At 44.7% G+C, this 18391-nt stretch overlaps 1 protein-coding gene across 1 annotated transcript in view; it reads left to right on the top strand.

Annotated features, from left to right (window-relative positions):
- Positions 1-1598: 1598 nt before the first annotated feature.
- The window catches only part of RAB11FIP1 (RAB11 family interacting protein 1), a gene marked incomplete at both ends in the record, with an annotated part of 43602 nt that continues 26809 nt past the window's right edge, over positions 1599-18391 (top strand). The window contains one exon of the mRNA XM_080710639.1: positions 1599-1966. Within this exon, the coding sequence (XP_080566765.1) occupies positions 1599-1966 (368 nt within the window). The remainder of the gene's footprint in view (positions 1967-18391) is intronic.

The raw sequence follows: 18391 nt of genomic DNA, 5'->3' as shown, positions 1-18391 counted from the left end.
CTCATAAAACAGGTGTGGTGGCACACACTTGGAATCCTAGTATTTGGGAGGCTGAGACAGGAGGATCCCAGGCTCAAAGCCAGCCTCAGAAACTTAGCAAGGCCCTCCAGAACTGAGTGAGACCCTGTTTCCAAATAAGAAATCAAATCAGACTGGGGATATAACTTGGAGGCAGAATGACTCTGGGATCAATCCCTAGTACCAAATATAAATTTGTAATCCCAGTACTTGGAAGGCTGAGATAGGAGGTTGCAGTTTCAAGGCCAGCCTCAGCAACTTAAGTCCTCTGTAACTTAGTGAGATCCATTTCAAAATAAAAAATAAATTAGGGCTGGGGGTATAGCTCAAGAGGAAGAATGCTCTTGGGTTCAATCTCCAGTATCCCCTAACTCCACTGGCCTGCATACTGGGAGGGAGGGAGGAGGTTGGGAGGGAGGAAGCGAGGGAGGGAAGGAGGGAGAGAGAGAGAGAGAGAGAGAGAGAGAGAGAGACAGAGAGAGACAGACAGACAGACAGACAGACAGACAGACAGACAGACTAGATTGGTCAGGACTTTGAGGTTCCTGAGTCAGTTCTTCTCCTATGGGACCCTGGACACCTCTTGTCCCTGTTTGAAACTTTCCTTAACTGAACAATTTAAAAACCATTAGAGCACCAGACTGGTGGGAGAATCACACTTTTGAAGCCAGCCTCAGCAATTTATGGAGACCTTGAGTTAGCTTAGGGAGATCTATTTCAAACAAACAACCCCAACTTTAAACAACCTTTAAACTAAACTTTCCTACCTAATCTACTGCAGAAGAGTTGGGCCTCTGAACCAAAATGCAGGGACCGATGGGATAGATACTTGGAACAAGAAAGTAGCTGTGTGGAGTTCAGGGACGAAGCTCAGAAAAAAATGGGGAGCTGAGGGGGTAGGGGCCTGGTGCTGACGTTTGGCAAACGCATTTCCCCTCTTTGGGCTTTTCCTGTTTTAGCCTCACCCTATTTGGTGAGGGCAGGGCAACATAGGGCACCCCCTCCCCTCCCGGTCCTTTCTTTCCCTGCTCTGGGCACCTGCCTTCCTCCAGGGCAGTGCACCAAGGGCCAGGCACTGTACTAGAAACTTTAATGCATTAGTTTTCTCTTACAACAATTCTAGGGGGTGGCTGTCATCTCGTTTTACAGGTGAAGAAGCCAACTTAAAAGATGTTAAGTCAATTGCACGAGATCAGGAACCTGCCATTTGGAAGTACCGGGCTGGAGAGGAGACGACTGACTCCCAAGTCTGAGCTTCGGCCAGTTCTCGTTTAGCCTGGCGACCTTTGGCAGCTGGGGACAGCATCCCTCACCTTAGCACCTCGCTCGCGTCGGAGTTCCCGAAGCCCGCCTCTGCCCACGTGACCGCGCCGCCACCGCAGCGCCAGCCCCGCCTCAGCTCCCCGAGGCCGCGGGGCGGGGCAGGTGGGGCGCGCGGCCGGGGCGGGGCGTGGCCGGGGCGGGGCGTGGCCGGGAGGGGCGTGGCCGGAAGCCTTAAAGCGGCCGGGCCCGAGTGGGCGGCCCAGGCCGCGAGCCGCGGTCGTCGTCTCAGCGCTCCAGCTCGCCTCCGCGAAGCGACCATGTCTCTGGCGGCCTCGGCGGGCCGGGGCCCGGGGGCCGTGTGGTCCCCCACCCACGTGCAGGTGACGGTGCTACAGGCGCGGGGCCTGCGGGCCAAGGGCCCCGGGGGCACGAGCGACGCGTACGCCGTGATCCAGGTGGGCAAGGAGAAGTACGCCACCTCGGTGTCGGAGCGCAGCCTGGGCGCGCCGGTGTGGCGGGAGGAGGCCACCTTCGAGCTGCCGCCGCTGCTGTCCGCGCCCGCCGCCGCCGCCACCCTGCAGCTCACCGTGCTGCACCGCGCGCTGCTCGGCCTCGACAAGTTCCTGGGCCGCGCCGAGGTGGACCTGCGGGAGCTGCACCGGGACCAGGGCCGCCGCAGGACGCGGTGAGTGCGGGCGGGCGCCGCCGGGGGAGGCCTGCCGCCGGGCTGCCGTCTGCAGCCATCGCCCCGAGCTTCGACTTCCTTCTCTCGGAGCCTTCCAGTATCGAGAGTTTTTGCTAGCAGGGCGGTTTTGATCGGCAGGGCTCCCCTGGCTCCCGACACACTGTAAGCACTAAATTTTTGATGAATTGAAACCTCAGGTAGGCAGGCGAAATCTTACTGGGTTGGGGCAGTGTGTGTCGAATGCACCTGTTAACTCACATGGAAAGCCTCCTGGGTCTTTCACTAAACTGAACACTTTGAGCTGAGAACTATTGGGCTTAACTGAGATTAACTGAGGAGCAAAAGCCCCTGAAACCCCTGGTGTTAAAAGCCAACCCAGGGACTGTGGGGCGGCAGGAGAGGGGGGTGAGGACGGGAATGGGGAAATGCCTGCTGCCCTGAGACTGCTGACTCCTGCCCCCACCTGCTTAGGGGGTTGATGAGAAGAACCTACTCCTCCAGAAAGAAGCCAGGACAGTTTGCAGTTTGCCCTGGGTCCCAGGTTAGTAAGGATTCCCCAGTGATGGGGGGGTCCAGAGCCTCACCGTGCCCCAGCAGAACTGGGCATCGATTCTCTCTGGGGTTTGTCAAGCTCTTAGGTGGTCCTACGCCAAGCGGATGGCTGCTAACCTGTTGCTCAGGAGTGCAGGTTCTCCATAAGGGTATCTTATTTCTGCAGGGAAAGCTGGGCAAAACCCAGTTCCCTCTACAGTACTGGAGAGTTATTTGTTCTCTTTCTCAGGTGTTTGGAAAGGGCAAAAAAGGCTTAGCCCCACTGAACATTTGATTATGTTTATCTAGTATACCAAAGCTAGCCTTTACTAGCTTAATTTGTTGGACTTCAAAGACAGTCTTGTTACTACTGAAACCCTCCAGTTTATGAAGCACAGATTCACTTTGTATGATCTAGATAAACAAAATATTTTAACTTTTCCTTGTGGGGGAGGCAAGAAAAGCCAGGGATTTGTAGTTTCGAGGCGCTTTTCTTTGGACGGATTCATTTTCAGTAGGAATATCTAATTTACTTATCTAGCCTATTTCTGAACTCAAATTAGATAAAAATAGAGAGGCTGAATATGTAGATGGATGGAGTATATCATAGCACCAACTTTAACAGGCCATAAGGTGAGCATTGTTTTTGCTAAGTAGGGACTACACTATGGTAATTTTCCATCTGATTAAATGACATTTGGGGCCTTGGGGTAGTTGGCTGTTGGCCATCCTTTGTCTTGCCCTATCCCAAAGTGTGTGGATGTTCACTTTCATCGCTACCATCTGTTTCTTTCCTTTTGGGGGGATCACTGGGGATGGAACCCATGGGCATTTTACCTCCGAGCCACACCCTCAACCCTATCTTTCTTTCTTTCTTTCTTTCTTTCTTTCTTTCTTTCTTTCTTTCTTTCTTTCTGGTGGTACTGGGGTTCCTGGAAGCCCTTCTACTTCCGGGCTACACTCCCAGACCTATTTTTATATTTTTTTATTTGGAAACAGGGTCTCTTAAGCCAGCATAGCTGGCTTCGAACCTGCGCCATCCTCCTGTCTCCGCCTCCCAAGTGTGCGCCACTATTTTATTTATTTATTTATTTATTTATTTATTTATTTATTTTTTAGTACTGGGGATTGAACCCATGGGTATTCTACCTCCAAGTTATACCCCTATTTTTATTTTTTATTTTGAAACAAGGTCTCACTAAGTTGCTGAGAGCCTCATTAAGTAGTTGAGGTTGGCTATAAACGTGCGATCCTCCTGTCTCCTACTGGGATTATAAACTTGGGTCACCACGCCCAGTTTATTCTTTATTTTGAAACAAGGTCTCACCAAGTTGTAGAAGGCCTCACTAGGTAGCTGAGGCTGTCCCTGAACTGCAATCCTCCTGTCTCAGCCTCCCAAATACTGGGATATTGGGATACTGGGATGATGATGGTGGTTTTTGCGGGTCTTGAGATGGAACCCAGAGGCATTTGACCTCTGAGCTACACCCCTTGCCCAATTTTTTATTCTTTGCTTTGAAACCGGGTCTCACTAAGTAGCTGAGGCTGTCTGCGAACCGCCATCCTCCGGTCTCAGCCTCCCAAATACTGGGATTACAAGCGTGCACCACTACGCCTGGCTATGGGATACTGGGATTATAAATGTGTCACCATGCCTGGCTTGTCCATCCATCTCTTTCTTTCTTTCTTCCTTTCTTTCTTTCTTCCTTCCTTCCTTCCTTCCTTCCTTTCTTTCTCTTTCTTCCTTTCATACTTGGGATGGAATCCCGGGGGTATTCTTCCTCCAAGCTACACCCCCAGCCCTATTTTTTATTCTTTATTTTGAAACAGGGTCTCACTGAGTTGCAAAGGGCTTTACTAAGTAGCTGAAGCTGTCTGCAAACCTGTGATCCTCCTGTCTCAACCTCCTGATTGCTGGGATTACAAGCATGCACCACCATGCCCGGCTTGCCATCTGTTTCTGTGTGAACATTTCATCCCCTTGAAAGACAGATTGCACCTCCCTGCCAGACTTGGGAATTCCAGAGTCCTGGTTCTGGTGTCCACTCTGATCTTGACTCACTGTTGGGTTGCCTTGTCGCTAAACACCTCAGTTTCCCTATATATAAGTGGAGCATGTTGCCAGACTTAATTGATATTTGTAAGGTGTTTCTGGGTTCCTGAACTAATGAGGCCAGTGTAAAGATTAAGAAGGTTCCGTGCTGCTTTGTGAGAGACGAAAACATTAAGCTCTCTTTCAGGAAGACTCAGTCTCTGCTTTTCTTTTCCTCATCTTCTCCAAGGTAATTCTAAACCTAGATAGTTGCTCCTGTTTCTGTCACATGAGCTGATGACTGCTTAGTCACAGTATTAACTTGTGGGTAAACTGGTGCTAGTTAATGGGTTTTTATACCTGCAATAGAAGGCTTCTCTGTTCCTGTATGGGTGGGCGAAATTGCAAGCTTACCATCTACCATTTCCTGGGACTTTCCAAGGTGCTGGGGTAGCCCAGTTAAACTAGCCTGTCTTATACCCCAGTATATCACCAAGGTGCCCAAGATACCTGAGATTTGGAGAATAGGAGGTGGAAGTTTAAGAGAAAAAAAACTGGTTGAGCTAGGAAAGTCATCGGAATTAGTTATTAATGGTTTGACTCTACCTTAGACATTAAAAACCAGAAGCAAAACAAAAGCCAAAATCTTGTTTTTGTTTTTTGGTTTTTTTTGCGTGTGTGTGTGTGTGTGTGTGTGTGTGTGTGTGTGTGTTAGCATGACTTCTCTCCTGGGTCCAGATGTTCAAATCCAAGAGCCACTAGAGCATTAAAAGCCAACTGTGCTAATATGTCCATTTGTTTTCTTGATAAACAAATGGAAATTTATTTATTTAAATTCTGTCAAATTTATTTGGAGACAAGAGAATGTGCTTTTTGTCATGCCCCAATTTATTGACCTCAGATTTAGTGTGATGATACACATCGTTAAAACTCCAAGGAGACTGACATATAAATCAGGTGCATTTAACAGGAAATAGCATGTGGCCTTTAGTTAGGAAAAATGGAAATGAATTGATTTTGCACTTATACATCTGTTAAAGACCTGGGGTCTTTGTGGGTTTTGGTTAAATGAGAATCAGTAAGGTACCATTACCACAGAATAGACAAGTCTGGGGGATACACTCAGGTGATTGACATGTGGGATCCTCTGCTCAGCTTTCTAGTGTCATATAGTTTGGGATCCTAGATTGATTAAAAACAACAACAATTTTATAGGATGCAAAGAGCAACAGAAGTTTGGAATATAATCTTTTAAGAACAATTGAAAAGGCCGGGCATGGTGGCACACGCTTGTAATCCTGGCGCTTGGGAGACTGAGACAGGAGGATCACAGAGGTTCGAAGCCAGCCACAGCTACTTAGTGAGGCTCCCAGCAACTTAGTGAGACCCTGTTTGCAAATAAAATATAAAATAGGTCTGGGAGTAGACCCCGGAGGTAGAGAGCCCCTGGGTTTCACCCCCAGTACCACCAAACAAACAAAAAACAATTGAAGCTGGGCATGGTGGTGTAAGCTTGTAATCCCAGTACTTGGGAGGCTGAGACAGGAGGATCATAGGTTGGCTGCCAGCCTCAGCTACTTAGGGAGGCCCTCTGCAACTTAGTGAGAACTTGTTTCAAAATGAACAAAAAATAGGGCTGGGCTGGGTGTGTAACTCAGAGGTAGAATGTCCCTGGGTTCCATTCCCAATACTGCAAAACACACACACACACACACACACACACACACACACACACACACACACACTGAAATATTTATTCATCCTGGTGATTGGAAGGCCAATGTGTAACCAAATGCCATAAAACTTAATATTATAATAGTCTTCCAGAGATGGCTAGTGTGAGTGATGGAGGGCCATTTCTCATGTCTTTTGAAGACTCAGAAGGTAATTGGGTTGAATATGAAAGGATTTTGATAGTGTAAAGATTGATTTTGAAGAACTTTTAGTGTAATAGGATGCTAAAATAACTTGTCAATGGGAAATTTGGGTTATTAAACAAATCAGGGCCAAGTGTGGTAGCACATACCTGCAGTTCAGCTACTTGGAAGGCTGAGGCAGGTAGATCGCAAGGTTAAGGCTAGTTGGGCAGTTTATCTCTCAAAATAAAATACAAGGGTCTGGGGATGTAGCTCAGTGCTAAGAGAGCTTGCTTAGCATGTGGTAGGCTCTGGGTTCAATTCTCAATACCACGCATACACAAATAATAATGATAATAATAATAATGAAGTAACAGCTAGGAGAGTTCGATGCAGTGGTTTAGATGACCACAGAGCTCTAAAATTCACAAATTATATGAAATCGGCATTGGCCCTTATATCTGTAGGCTTCGTTTACACATTTGAGTTTTGTGTGACAGGTTGAAAAATTCAAGCGAAGCAATGTTGTTACTGGTTTTTCCTTTCTTGGAATTTCCCTTAAAGATAATATTGGGCCTTACTGGACATCTTCCCACCTCAGGCAGCCACAGGCTCCTCCCATCCAGTGTAGGAAACTGAGCTGGGTGCTCAGGATTGAATCCTCTGCAGGGCTTCCTCCTTGTCTTGTGGAATGAATGACTAAAGGGAGAGTGCATCCAGGCTGTTGTAGATGATGTGGAAGATGGTCCTGTGTTTTTCTTTTTGTTTTCTGTTTTTTTGGCTGGTGTTACTTATGATTAGTAAGACATTCGATTAGCATGGAGGAAGTTGCAACTGCTTTTTTTCTCCCTTCTTGTCTCTAAAATTCCTCTGTTCTTTTAGAGAGAGAGAGAGAGAGAGAGAGGGAGAGAGAGAGAGAGAGAGAGAGAGAGAGAGAGAGAGAGAGAGAGTGTGTGTGTGTGTGTGTGTGTGTGTGTGTTATAGATACTGGGGATGGAACCCAGGGGCATTCTACCTCTGAGCTATACACCCAGCCCAATTTCCTTCCTTCCTTCCATCTTTCTCCCTTTCTTTCTTTCTTTCTTTCTTTCTTTCTTTCTGTCTCTTTCTTTCTCTCTTCCTCCCTTCCTCCCTTCCTCCCTTTCTTTCTTTTCTTTCTTTCTCTCTCTGTCTCTTTCTTTCTCTCTTTATCTCTTCCTCCCTTCCTCCCTCCCTTCCTTTCTTTCTTTCTTTCTTTCTTTCTTTCTTTCTTTCTTTCTTTCTTTCTTTCTTGATGGTACTAGGGGTGGAACCCTTCTACCTCTGTGCTACACTCCCAGACCTATTTTTTATTTTTATTTGGAAACAGGGTCTCTTAAGCCAGCAAGGAGCTTCGAACCAGCGTGATCCTCTGTCTCTGCCTCCCAAGCTCGGGGATTACAAGCGTGCGCCACCACTCCTGGCTTTTTTATTCTTTATTTTGAAACAGGGTCTCACTAAATTGCGAGGGCCTCACTAAGTAGCTGAGGCTCAGCCTTCCAAGTACTGGGATTACGAGCGTGCGCCACTACACTGCTTAGTAAGTACTTTTTAATACCCACCGTGTGCCAGATGCTGGGCATATAGTATACATAATGATGGACAAGAAGACAGGCATGATCCCTGCTTTGGGGAAGCTCAGGGCTTGAGAGAGAGTAGACACGAAACAAAGACACACATAAATAACCAAGTATAGTGAGTGATGTGGAAGAAGAGAACAGGGTATTGTCTTTTGATCAAGGGCATGATATAAAGCAAAAGACTGCAGAGCTGGGCATGGTGGGCATGACCATAGTCCTGACCTTGGACTTGGGAATGACTTGGGAGACTGAGGCAGGAGGATTGCTTGAGCCCAGGAGTTCAGGAAACATAGTGAGAACCTGAAAAAAAGAAAGGAAGGAAGGAAGTTGGAAAGATAGACAGAAAGACAACAAGGGGATTATAGATAGCCTCTGAAGCAATACTTGAAGAATAAAAAGGAACAGAGGAAGAGGACCTGATAGAAGAGGAGCCTGTGCAAAGGTCCTGAGGCAGAAGTAGCTGGGAAGCTGGAGGATTGTGTAGGATGAGGCTGAAGAGAAAGGCCTGGCTGTATTTGAGAGGAGTAAGAAGACACTGAATATTAAAAGCAGAGGAGTGTGCGGTCCACTTTAGCCAGAGATCACTGTGGCGACTGAGTGGAGAATGAGTGTGACCCGTCCTCACTTGCAGCCAGCAGACCAAATGGGAGGCCATGGCAGTGAGCCAGCAGTAGGTGGTGGCAGCTTGGAGTAGGGTGATGACCACAGAGATGGGTGATTTTAGAAACATTTTTTAGGTTTAATTGAGTTGACTGGTGACACACTGGGTGTGATAGACATTAAGGGAGAGGAAGTGATATAAACAAATAAAGAGAGGTTGGTGTTGAAAGTGAACCAGGAAGCGGCAGCCGCTTTTTCCCTCAGCAGTCACCGTGACACCAGTGTGAGGTCACCATTACAAAGACTACTGTTGTTACCTGGGAGCGAGTCTTCTGTTGGAGCAAATGACGAGGAAATACCTGAAACCAGGGAGTGTATGGGTGTGTTTTCAGTAGGCACGGTTTTAGGACAGGCCAAGACTTTCTTTTACTTTATTTATTTATTTATTTATTTATTTATTTATTTATTTATTTATCTTTGTGGTACTGGGGATTGAACCCATGGACATTCTACCTCTGAGCTATACCCCCAGCCCTATTTTTTATTCTTTATTTGGAAACAGGGTCTCACTAAGTTGCTGAGAGCCTCGCTAAGTAGCCGAGGCTGGGTGTGAACCTGCGATCCTTCTGTCTCAGCCTCCCGAGTGCTGGGATTTCAAGCGTGCGCCACCACGCCCAGCTCAATTCTTTGTTTTATAATACTGTGCCTTGTGTATTCTCATCGGTTGTGCCGTAATGCAGCCAGCAATGCCACTGCTTCAGAGAACATAGGATAAGAAAAGGAAAACTTAATATGTAGAGCCAGGTGTGGTGGCGCACACTCGTAATCCCAGCACTCGGGAGACTGAGATGGGAGGATCGCAGGTTCACAGCCAGCCTCGGCAACTTGTGAGGCTCTCTGCAACTTAGTTAGACCCTGTTTCAAAATAAAAGAATAAAATAGAACTGGGGTGTAGCTCAGAGGTAAAATGCCCCTGGGTCCCATCTCCGATACTACAAAAAAAAAAAGAAAGAAAAAAAGAAAAAAAAATTAAATGTAGGAAAGAAGCTAGGCATGATTGCACATGCCTTTAATCCCATTATTTGGGTGGCTAAGATAGGAGGATTGCAGATTTGAGGCCAGCCTCAGGAATTCAGTAAGTCAGTCCATCTTTCCTTCCTTCCTTTCTTCATTCTGGGGTTGGAAGCCAGAGGCATTCTACATTCAAGTTACACTTGAGCCTTTTTTATTTTTTGTTTTGAAACAGGGTCTTGCTACGTTCCTAAGAGTACTGATACACTGCTGAGGCAATCCTCAGGCCTGCAATCTTCCTATCTCAGCTTTCCAAGTACTAGGATTATAGGCATAAGCCACCATGCCGGGCTGTAAGACCCTGTTTCAAAAATAAAATAGGGCTGAGGGTCTGGCTTAGAGATAGACCAACTCTGAGTTCAATCCCCAGTACCAAAAAAGAAAAGAAAAAGTAGGAATGATAAACCCATAATAAAAAAAAACAACCTAGCCTGGTGTGGTAGCGCACACTTGTAATCCCAGTACTTGGGAGGCTGAGACAGGAGGATCTGGTTTGTGACCAGCCTTAGCTACTTAGTGAGGCCCTTCGCAACTCAGTGAGACCCTGTTTCAAAATAAAGAATAAAAATAGGGCTGGAGGTGCAGCTTGGGGGTAGAATGCCCCTGGGTTCCATCCCTAGTACCGCAAAAATAAATACATTTTTAAAAACCTTGAGGCAGTCAAACCATTTAAATATTTCACATTAGAGATGGTAAGTATAAAAAATGTCTCGTGACTTTTTAATTTTGCTAAACTTCCTTTTGGTCAGAGACCTCTGTTCCCATCAGAGGAAGATTTTTTTTTAAATAGTATCTGATATGTCGTTTTAATTGTAGTTGTGATGACATTACAGGTTATTGGTGTGCTTATTAAAATGCCACCAACTCCAACATGTATTTGCTGACATCATTCTTCCTCTGTTCCATAATGATAATTCTCTTAATAAAAATCTTAGATATCCTTTAAAATACTGTTGTTTTAATTGCCATGGGTCCTGGAAAATTTTGTTCCTCCCCCTAATCCTTTGGAGGAACAGCCTGATCTGACTTAGCTCCAGAACAGTTAGGAGCCCTTGCCCAGATGGACAGAGCAATTGGTATTTGGGGCCTTATCTTCATCTCAGAGCAGTTCCCAGGGCGGCCTTGAGTTCTGGTCTGGTCCCTAAACCTCAGGGTCTTTGAATTCCTACAGAATCAGCACCCAACCCATGTATTAGGAACTTGGGTTCAGCTTCCTTTTAGGTGTCCTGAGCCCAAACTCATGCTACTGGTGGCAGAGAGAACCAAGCCAGATATTTTTCTGCTTCTCTCCAGAACGTGGGCCATCGCTGTCATGCTCTTTGCTGTGTAACCCATCACAGGGCACCATCAATTTCTTTGCAAGTGAAAGGTGATTGGTTGAGGTTCCTACCAGCAGGTGGTAATTCACCTGAGTGAACCTAGAGAAGCTTTTTCTTTTGGTACTGGGATTGAACCCAGGGGTGTTTCACCTCTTAAGCTACACCCTTGGCCTTTTTTATTTTTTATTTTGCTAAGGCTGGCCTCAAGCCTATGCTCTTCCTGTCTCAGCCTCCCAAATACTGGGTTTACGAGCATGCACCACCACACCTGGCCGTGGAGAACCACTTAAACCTAGGTCACTCCAGTGGATTAAAGACTAGAAATGTCCCAAGGGGCCAGAGCTCCACTTCTTTTGGTGACTCTGTGGGGATTTGGCTATGTAGTCAGCATGCTTTCTTAACATCAAGAAGCAGATGTATTGTCTGCAGCGTAGTTATTAATGAGGCCTTTTGAAAAGGAGCCAGTTGAGTCACTAATGAAAGGAGAATTTCTTTTCTTGCAGGGAGAAGTCTGTTGATAATCTGGTAGAAAAAAAATCAAGGACTTTAGTCTCCAGGGTATCCCTGAGAGATAGATACATTTAGGAAAGGGCCTGTGGAGAGGAAAACAAAGACAGTGGTAATTAAGTGTGGGCTTTGAACACGGGGAAAGCATTTATAAGATCCCAGAGAAATATTTCTAGGGGTGTAACTGCCACACATTTCACTTTTAAAATACTCTTATATAGCTAGGCGTAGTGGCACAGCCTATGATTGCAGTACTTAGGATGCTGAGACAGGAGGATCACAGGTTTGAGGACAGCTTCAGCAAGTAGTGAGACTCAGTAACTTTGTGGGACCTTGTTTCAAAAAAAAAAATTTTTTTTTTTAATGGATGGGGGTGTATCTTGGAGTTAAAATGACCCTGGGTTCAATCCCTAGTACCACAAAACAAAAACCCTTTTATGAAAAAGGACACGATGACTCTCTAGGTAGAACGGTTAGGGACTTCCAGAAAGCCTGGTCTAAAAAGACCTCTTACTATCATAAAGAATGGGTGTCCTGTGTGAAGGGCCACAGTGGCAGGTGGGTCCTGGTGTATTTCTTCAAGATTATCTCTTCCCACAACACCCACACTGTGAGATTTTCCTTTCATGATCCGTGAACATCATGTTCAGTTCACAAAAATGGAACTTATCCTTTTTTTCGGGGGGGAATATTGGGGAGGGGAGTTCAACCCAGGGGCATTCTACCTCTGAGCTACACTCCCCAGACCCTTTTATTTTTTTTTATTTTGAAACAGTCTCACCAAGGCATAGTGGCACAGCCTATGATCACAGTACTTGGGAGGCTGAGACAGGAGGATCACACAAGTTCAAAGCCAGCCTCAGCTACTTAGGGAGGTTCTCAGCAACTTAGTGAGACCCTGTTTCAGTATAAAATAGGTTGGGGGTGTAGCCCGGAGGTAGAGGTCCCTGGGCCCCATCCCCCAGGACCACAAAATAAATAAATAAATAAATGAAACAGTCTCACCAAGTAGCTGAGGGTCCCACTTGTTTGCTGAAGCTGGCCTTGAACCTGCAATCCTCCTGTCTCAACCACACAGATATTGGGATTACAGGTGTGCACAAGATATTTTCAAAGTGATACATTTATTTTATTTTAACTTTTTTGGTACTGGGGATCGAGCCCAGGGGCATTTTACCTTCAAGTTATACCCCCAGTCCTATTTTATTTTTTATTTTGAAATAGGGTCTCTCTAGCTTGGTAAGAGTCTCACTACTTGTTGGGGCTGTCCTTGAACCTGTGATCTTCCTGTCTCAGCTTCCCAAGTACTGGGATTACAAGTGTGTGCCACCACACCTGACTTATTTTATTTTTAAACAGGATATTTATTTGTTTACTTATTTACTACTTTATTTATTTATTTTAGGTGGTACTAGGGCTGGAACCCAGGGATATTCTACCTCTGAACTAGACCCCCAGCCTTATTTTTATTTTTTATTTTAAAATAGTGTCTCACTAAGTTGCTCACTAATTTCCCATTTGTTTTCACCTACTCGAAGGCATTTCATCATCCAGCTAGCTTGCCTGGCTGCCTGCCTGCCGTTCTTTTTCCTTTTATGATACTAAGGATTGAACCCAAGGGCATTCTACCTAAGGAGCTACACCCCAGCCCTTCTTTTTGTTTTGTTTTGAAACAGAATCTCTGGGTTGTTTGAGAATCTTGCTAAATTGCCCAGACTGTGAACCTGTGATCCTCCTATCTCTGCCTCCCAAGACCTGGGATTACAAGGACTGCCACCACACCCGGCTAATCGGGATTTAAAAAAATGCTTTTGATGTGTTTTCCCCTTTCCCCAGCCTTTGGACTAATCTTGATTTCAAGATAAATCACAGATTCTCTGTTTTCTTGCCAGGACCTCTTAAAGAAGGGAGTCTGTTTATGGGGTAAGAAGTGAACTGAGTGTTCTTTGATACTCGTCATGGTTATGCAGATGTTTGTTTTCTTTTGTCCTGCCCAAGGTGTGAGGAACAAAACTATTGCATTTTCTTTTTCTTTTTCTTTTTCTTTCTTTTCTTTTTTTTTGGCACTGGAGAGGGGTTGAGCCCAGGGATGTTATAGCTGCGCTATACCCTCAGGCCTTTTTATTTTGAAAGAGGATTTCAGTAGGTTGCTGAGGGTCTCTGCATTGATGAGGCTAGCCTTCAACTTGTGATCGTTTTGTCTCAGCCTCCTAAATTGGGATTACAGGTACTGTTCTGCCTGGCTTTCTTTTTCCATTTTAAAATATCTTTGCATGAGGTTGAGTGTGGTGGTTTATACCTGTAATCCTTGGGAGGCTAAGTCAGGAAGACTCCAAGTTTGAGGCCAACCTGAGCAGTGAGACTCTACCTCAAAATAAAAATAAAAAGGACTTGTGGTTTAGTTTAGTGGTACAGCATTTGCCTACCAACATATACTAGGGCCTGGGCTCCTTAGCAGTATAAACAAACAAGAGAACCAGCCAACCAAACCAAATCTCTTTGAATGAGGACTCCATGGTTCCACGAGAGGCTGGTCTTTTGCAGGTGACATGGAATCATACAATGTGTGGATGGCATTTATATCTTGGCAATTGGTGAGATGTGAGATCTGATGGTAGAATATTAACACTTGTGGCTTTTGAGATATGATCAAGCTGTGTAAAGACTGCTAATTTTTTTCTGTAACCTCAGTACTTGGGAGGCTGAGATACGAGGATTGCAGATTCAAGGACAGCCTCAGCAACTTAGTGAGACCCTGAGCAACTTTGTAAAATCCTTTTTAAAAAAAAATACGGTATAGCTCAGAAGTAGAATACCCATGAGCTATATCTCCAGTACCAAAAAAAAGTTGTTGTTTTTTTTTTTGTTTGGTTTGGTTTTTTGCTGTACTAGAGATTGAACACAGGAGGGGCATTCTACCTCTGAGCTAAAACATGAACACTTTTTAGTTTTTTGTTTGGAAACAGCATCTGTCTAGGTTGCTAACCGCCTCACTCTATTACTGAGGCTGTCCTCAAACCTTTGATCCTCTTGTCTCAGCCTCCCAAGTACTGGAATTATAAATGTGTGTCACCATTCCTGGCTTGATTCAATTTTTAAAAAATATTTAAGAACCAAGCTGGATAATATTAGATGTCAACCACTAAGCCAAGCATGGGAAGGAGGGAATGGGGTGGGGTTTGGGTAGGGGCTAACTGGGCCCCTACCCAATGTGTGCATGTATGTCTACATAATTTTTTATTCCATAATGATGTATGAATACAGTGCACCAATAAAAACAATTTTAAAAAAAAGAACCAAGCTGAGCGTGGTGGCGCACGCTTGTAATCCCTGTGCTTGGGAGGCTGAGACAGGAGGATCGCACAGGTTAAAAGCCAGCCTCAGCTACTTAGTGAGGCTCTCAGCAATTTAGTGAGACCCTGTTTCCAAATAAAGTATAAAATAGGTCTGAGAGTATAGTCCCTGGGTTGCACCCCCAGTACCCCGCCCCCCATACACAGATTTAAGAACCTGGGCATGGTGGTTCATGCCTGTAATCTCAGTACTTGAGAAGCTGAGGTAGGAAGATCACAGGTGTGAGGCCTGTGTCAGCTCCTCAGCAAGACACTGTTTCAAATAAAAAATAAAAAGGGCTAGGAATGTAACTTGGAGGTAAAACACTTTTAAATTCAATCCCTAGTACTCTCTCAACACAAAATATTTAAGAAGCTGGGTGTGATGATATATACCTGTAATTCCAGTACTTCAGGTTCAAGGCTAGCCTCAACAATTCAGTGAGACTCTCAGTAAGTTAGCAGGACCCCATTTCAAAAATCATAAGGGTTGCCAGTCATGGTGGCGTACGCTTGTAATCTCAGCATTTGGGAGGCTGAGACTGGAGGATGGAGGTTCGCAGACAGCCTCAGCTACTTAGTGAGGCTCTTTGCAACTCAGAGAGACCCGGTTTCAAAATAAAGAATAAAAAATCGGGTGGGGGGGTAGCTCGGAGGTCGAATGCCCCTGGGTTCCATCCGTAGATCTGCAAAATAAATAAATAAATAAATAAATTAATTAATTAATAATAAATAAATAAATAAATAATAAATAAATAAGCAAGCCGGGCATGGTGGTACACGCTTGTAATCCCAGCATTCAGGAGGCTGTGTCTCATCTACTTAGTGAGGCCCTCTGCAACTCAGTGAGACCCGGTTTCAAAATAAAGAATAAGCCAGGCGTGGTGGCGCATGCTTGTAATCCCCACGCTTGGGAGGCGGAGACAGGAGGATCACTCAGGTTCAAAGCCAGCCACGCTGGCTTAAGAGACCCTGTTTCCAAAAAAAAAAAAAAGTATAAAATAGGTCTGGGAGTGTAGCCCGGAGGTAGAAGGGCTTCCAGGAACCCCAGTACCACCAAAAAGAAAGAAAGAAAGAAAGAAGGAAAGAAAGAAAAAAAAAAAAAAACAGGGCAGGGGGTATAGCTCGGAGGTTGAATGCCCCTGGGTTTCATTCCCAGACCTGCAAAAATAAATAAATAAATAAATAAATAAATAAATAAATAAATAACAAGGGCTGGAGTCATAGCCTTGAGGTAGAATGCTCTTGGGTTCAATCCTTAGTACCAAAAAAATTAAGATATTTGATCATTTTTTATGTCAAATAATATAAGATCCAAAACATTTTTAACATGCTTTTTCATTTTTTCTATTCTCTTCTCAGTGATATCATTCACCAGTTCTTAGGATTGAATTCAGTGGCTCTGAATAGCCTTTCAGTGCTTCTAAAATTGCCATTTTAGGGATTAGAGTGTAGCAAACAAAACAGCCCCAAAACCGAGCCATGTGGTGTTGTGAGGGTTCTTGCCAGTAGTTGACAGTGGGCAGGGGAAGGTACAGGGAGGAGAGTGTGGCTGGTGCACGACCGGCTACCTCACTCCATCTCAAACTTGTTAAACTGCATAGCTCCTGGAGAGTACACACCACCAGTGTTTTATATGTCATAAACATTTCTGTCCCTCTTTGCTACAATTTGCTTTCAGAATACCAGGGGAAGAAACTGGGTGGTTTTATCCAATGGAAACACTCCCTTTCAGAACCCAATTTTTAGGTGTTTTCAGTGGCTCACCACATGATTTTCAGCCTTGTTTTTATTCCCAAAATAAGAATTGCTTTGTAAATTGTCTTCATTTAAGATTGTGTGCCTCCTTCCAGACACTGCTGGGTGCTGCTCTGTTCTTCCTGCTTCTCTCCTCTCCATGACTCACTGCACGTCAGAGTTGAGTAGGGAAGTAGGCGTCCACACTGACCCTGGAGTCCCAGCTGGGCCCAGAAACTTTGACCCCTTGACATGAACACTGACGCATCTAAAATGGGAAAGCAGAACCAGCACATTCCTATAATCCCCGTACTTGGGATGCTGAGATAGGAGGACTATAAATTGGAGGCCAGACCTAACAACTCTAGCAAGACTCTTTAGAAACTTAATGAGTAACTGTTTCAAAATAAAAAATAAAAATGGTTGGGGGTAGTTGGGCATGGTGGCACACACTTGTAATCCCAGCATTTGGGAGGCTGAGACAGGAAAGGAGGATTGCAGGTTCATGGCCAGCCTCAGCTTAGTGAGACCCTGTTTCAAAATAAAGAATAAAAAATGGGGCAGGAGGTGTAGCTCAGAGTAGAATGTCCCCTGAGTTCTATCCCCAGTACTGCAAAAAAGAAAAAAGAAAAAAAAAAGCCTGGGGGTATAGTTCAGAGGTAGAATGCCCCTGGGTTCAATCCCTAGTAACACACACACACACACACACACACACACACACACACACACACACACCAACTCAACTGTGGCTTAGGGGCTGGGGATATATAATTCAGTAGTAGGATCACAAGGCCTTGAGTTTATCCCCAGTACAAATATATACACATACGTACATACACACATTTATATAACTTTTCTTTCACTTTCTACATAGTTAGAGGTCCTTTTAATTTTCAGAGGACTGAGTTTCAAGTAAAAGCAAGAATAGTTATTTGCTTATAGAAGGGATCACATGATTTTTTTCATAGGTTGAAGGATTTTTTTCAGATTACGAGTTTAAGAACAAAATTGCTGCATTAAGTTTACGGTTTTCTTTCTGTCTGCTGCCTTTGGACCAGGAGAATGAACCCAAGCCTGATTTCAAAGAGAGTCTCAGTTCTCTGGGCCTGTGTAAAGGTAATGCTGGCACCATGGCCACTGCATGCAGAAATACTGAAAAGTTAAATTGATCTTAGACATTGACACCCACCACCATGTTCCAGTTTGGGACTTCTTGGGGTGAGACACTCATGGACTGTGGCTTTCACTTATCTAATTATGCTTGTGTCATATATCCTTTGGTGACCATGTTTTGAATTTAGGGATAATAAACAATTCTTATTTTTCTTCCCAGCTCTAAGAAATCCAACACAGGCTTTTTTGTTTGTTTGTTTGTTTTTTGAGGAGGGGTAATGGGGATTCTAAGTCTATCCACAGCCTTTTTTATTTTTTTATTTTTTGAAACAGGATCAAACCTGTGATCCTCTTGTCTCTACCTCAAACCTGTGATCGTCCTGTCTCTACCTCCCAAGTACTCATACGCCACCATGCCTGGCATCCAGCACAGATTTTTTTAAAAATTGGAACCTTTGTTGGGAAGGTGTGATTTCCAGTCTACTTTTCACATCCTTAAAATAGCCCTGTAGCTGTTCTTGGCTATCTGGTGTTTGGCTTTAGGTTTTTTTTGTTTTTGTTTTGTTTTTTTTCTGGTGGTACCGAAGATGGAACCCAGGGGCATACTACCTCTGAGCTATATCCCCAGCTCTATTTTTTATTCTTTATTTTGAAACAGGGTGTCACTGAGTTGCGGAGGGCCTCACTAAGTAGCTGAGGCTTCCACAAACTGCGATCCTCCTGTCTTAG

This window comes from Muscardinus avellanarius (assembly GCF_963383645.1).
Source record: "Muscardinus avellanarius genome assembly, chromosome: 14".
Classification (NCBI taxonomy): Eukaryota; Metazoa; Chordata; class Mammalia; order Rodentia; family Gliridae; genus Muscardinus; species Muscardinus avellanarius.
The sequence above is the reverse complement of the archived record's forward strand: the minus strand, read 5'-3'. Positions and strand labels throughout refer to the sequence as shown.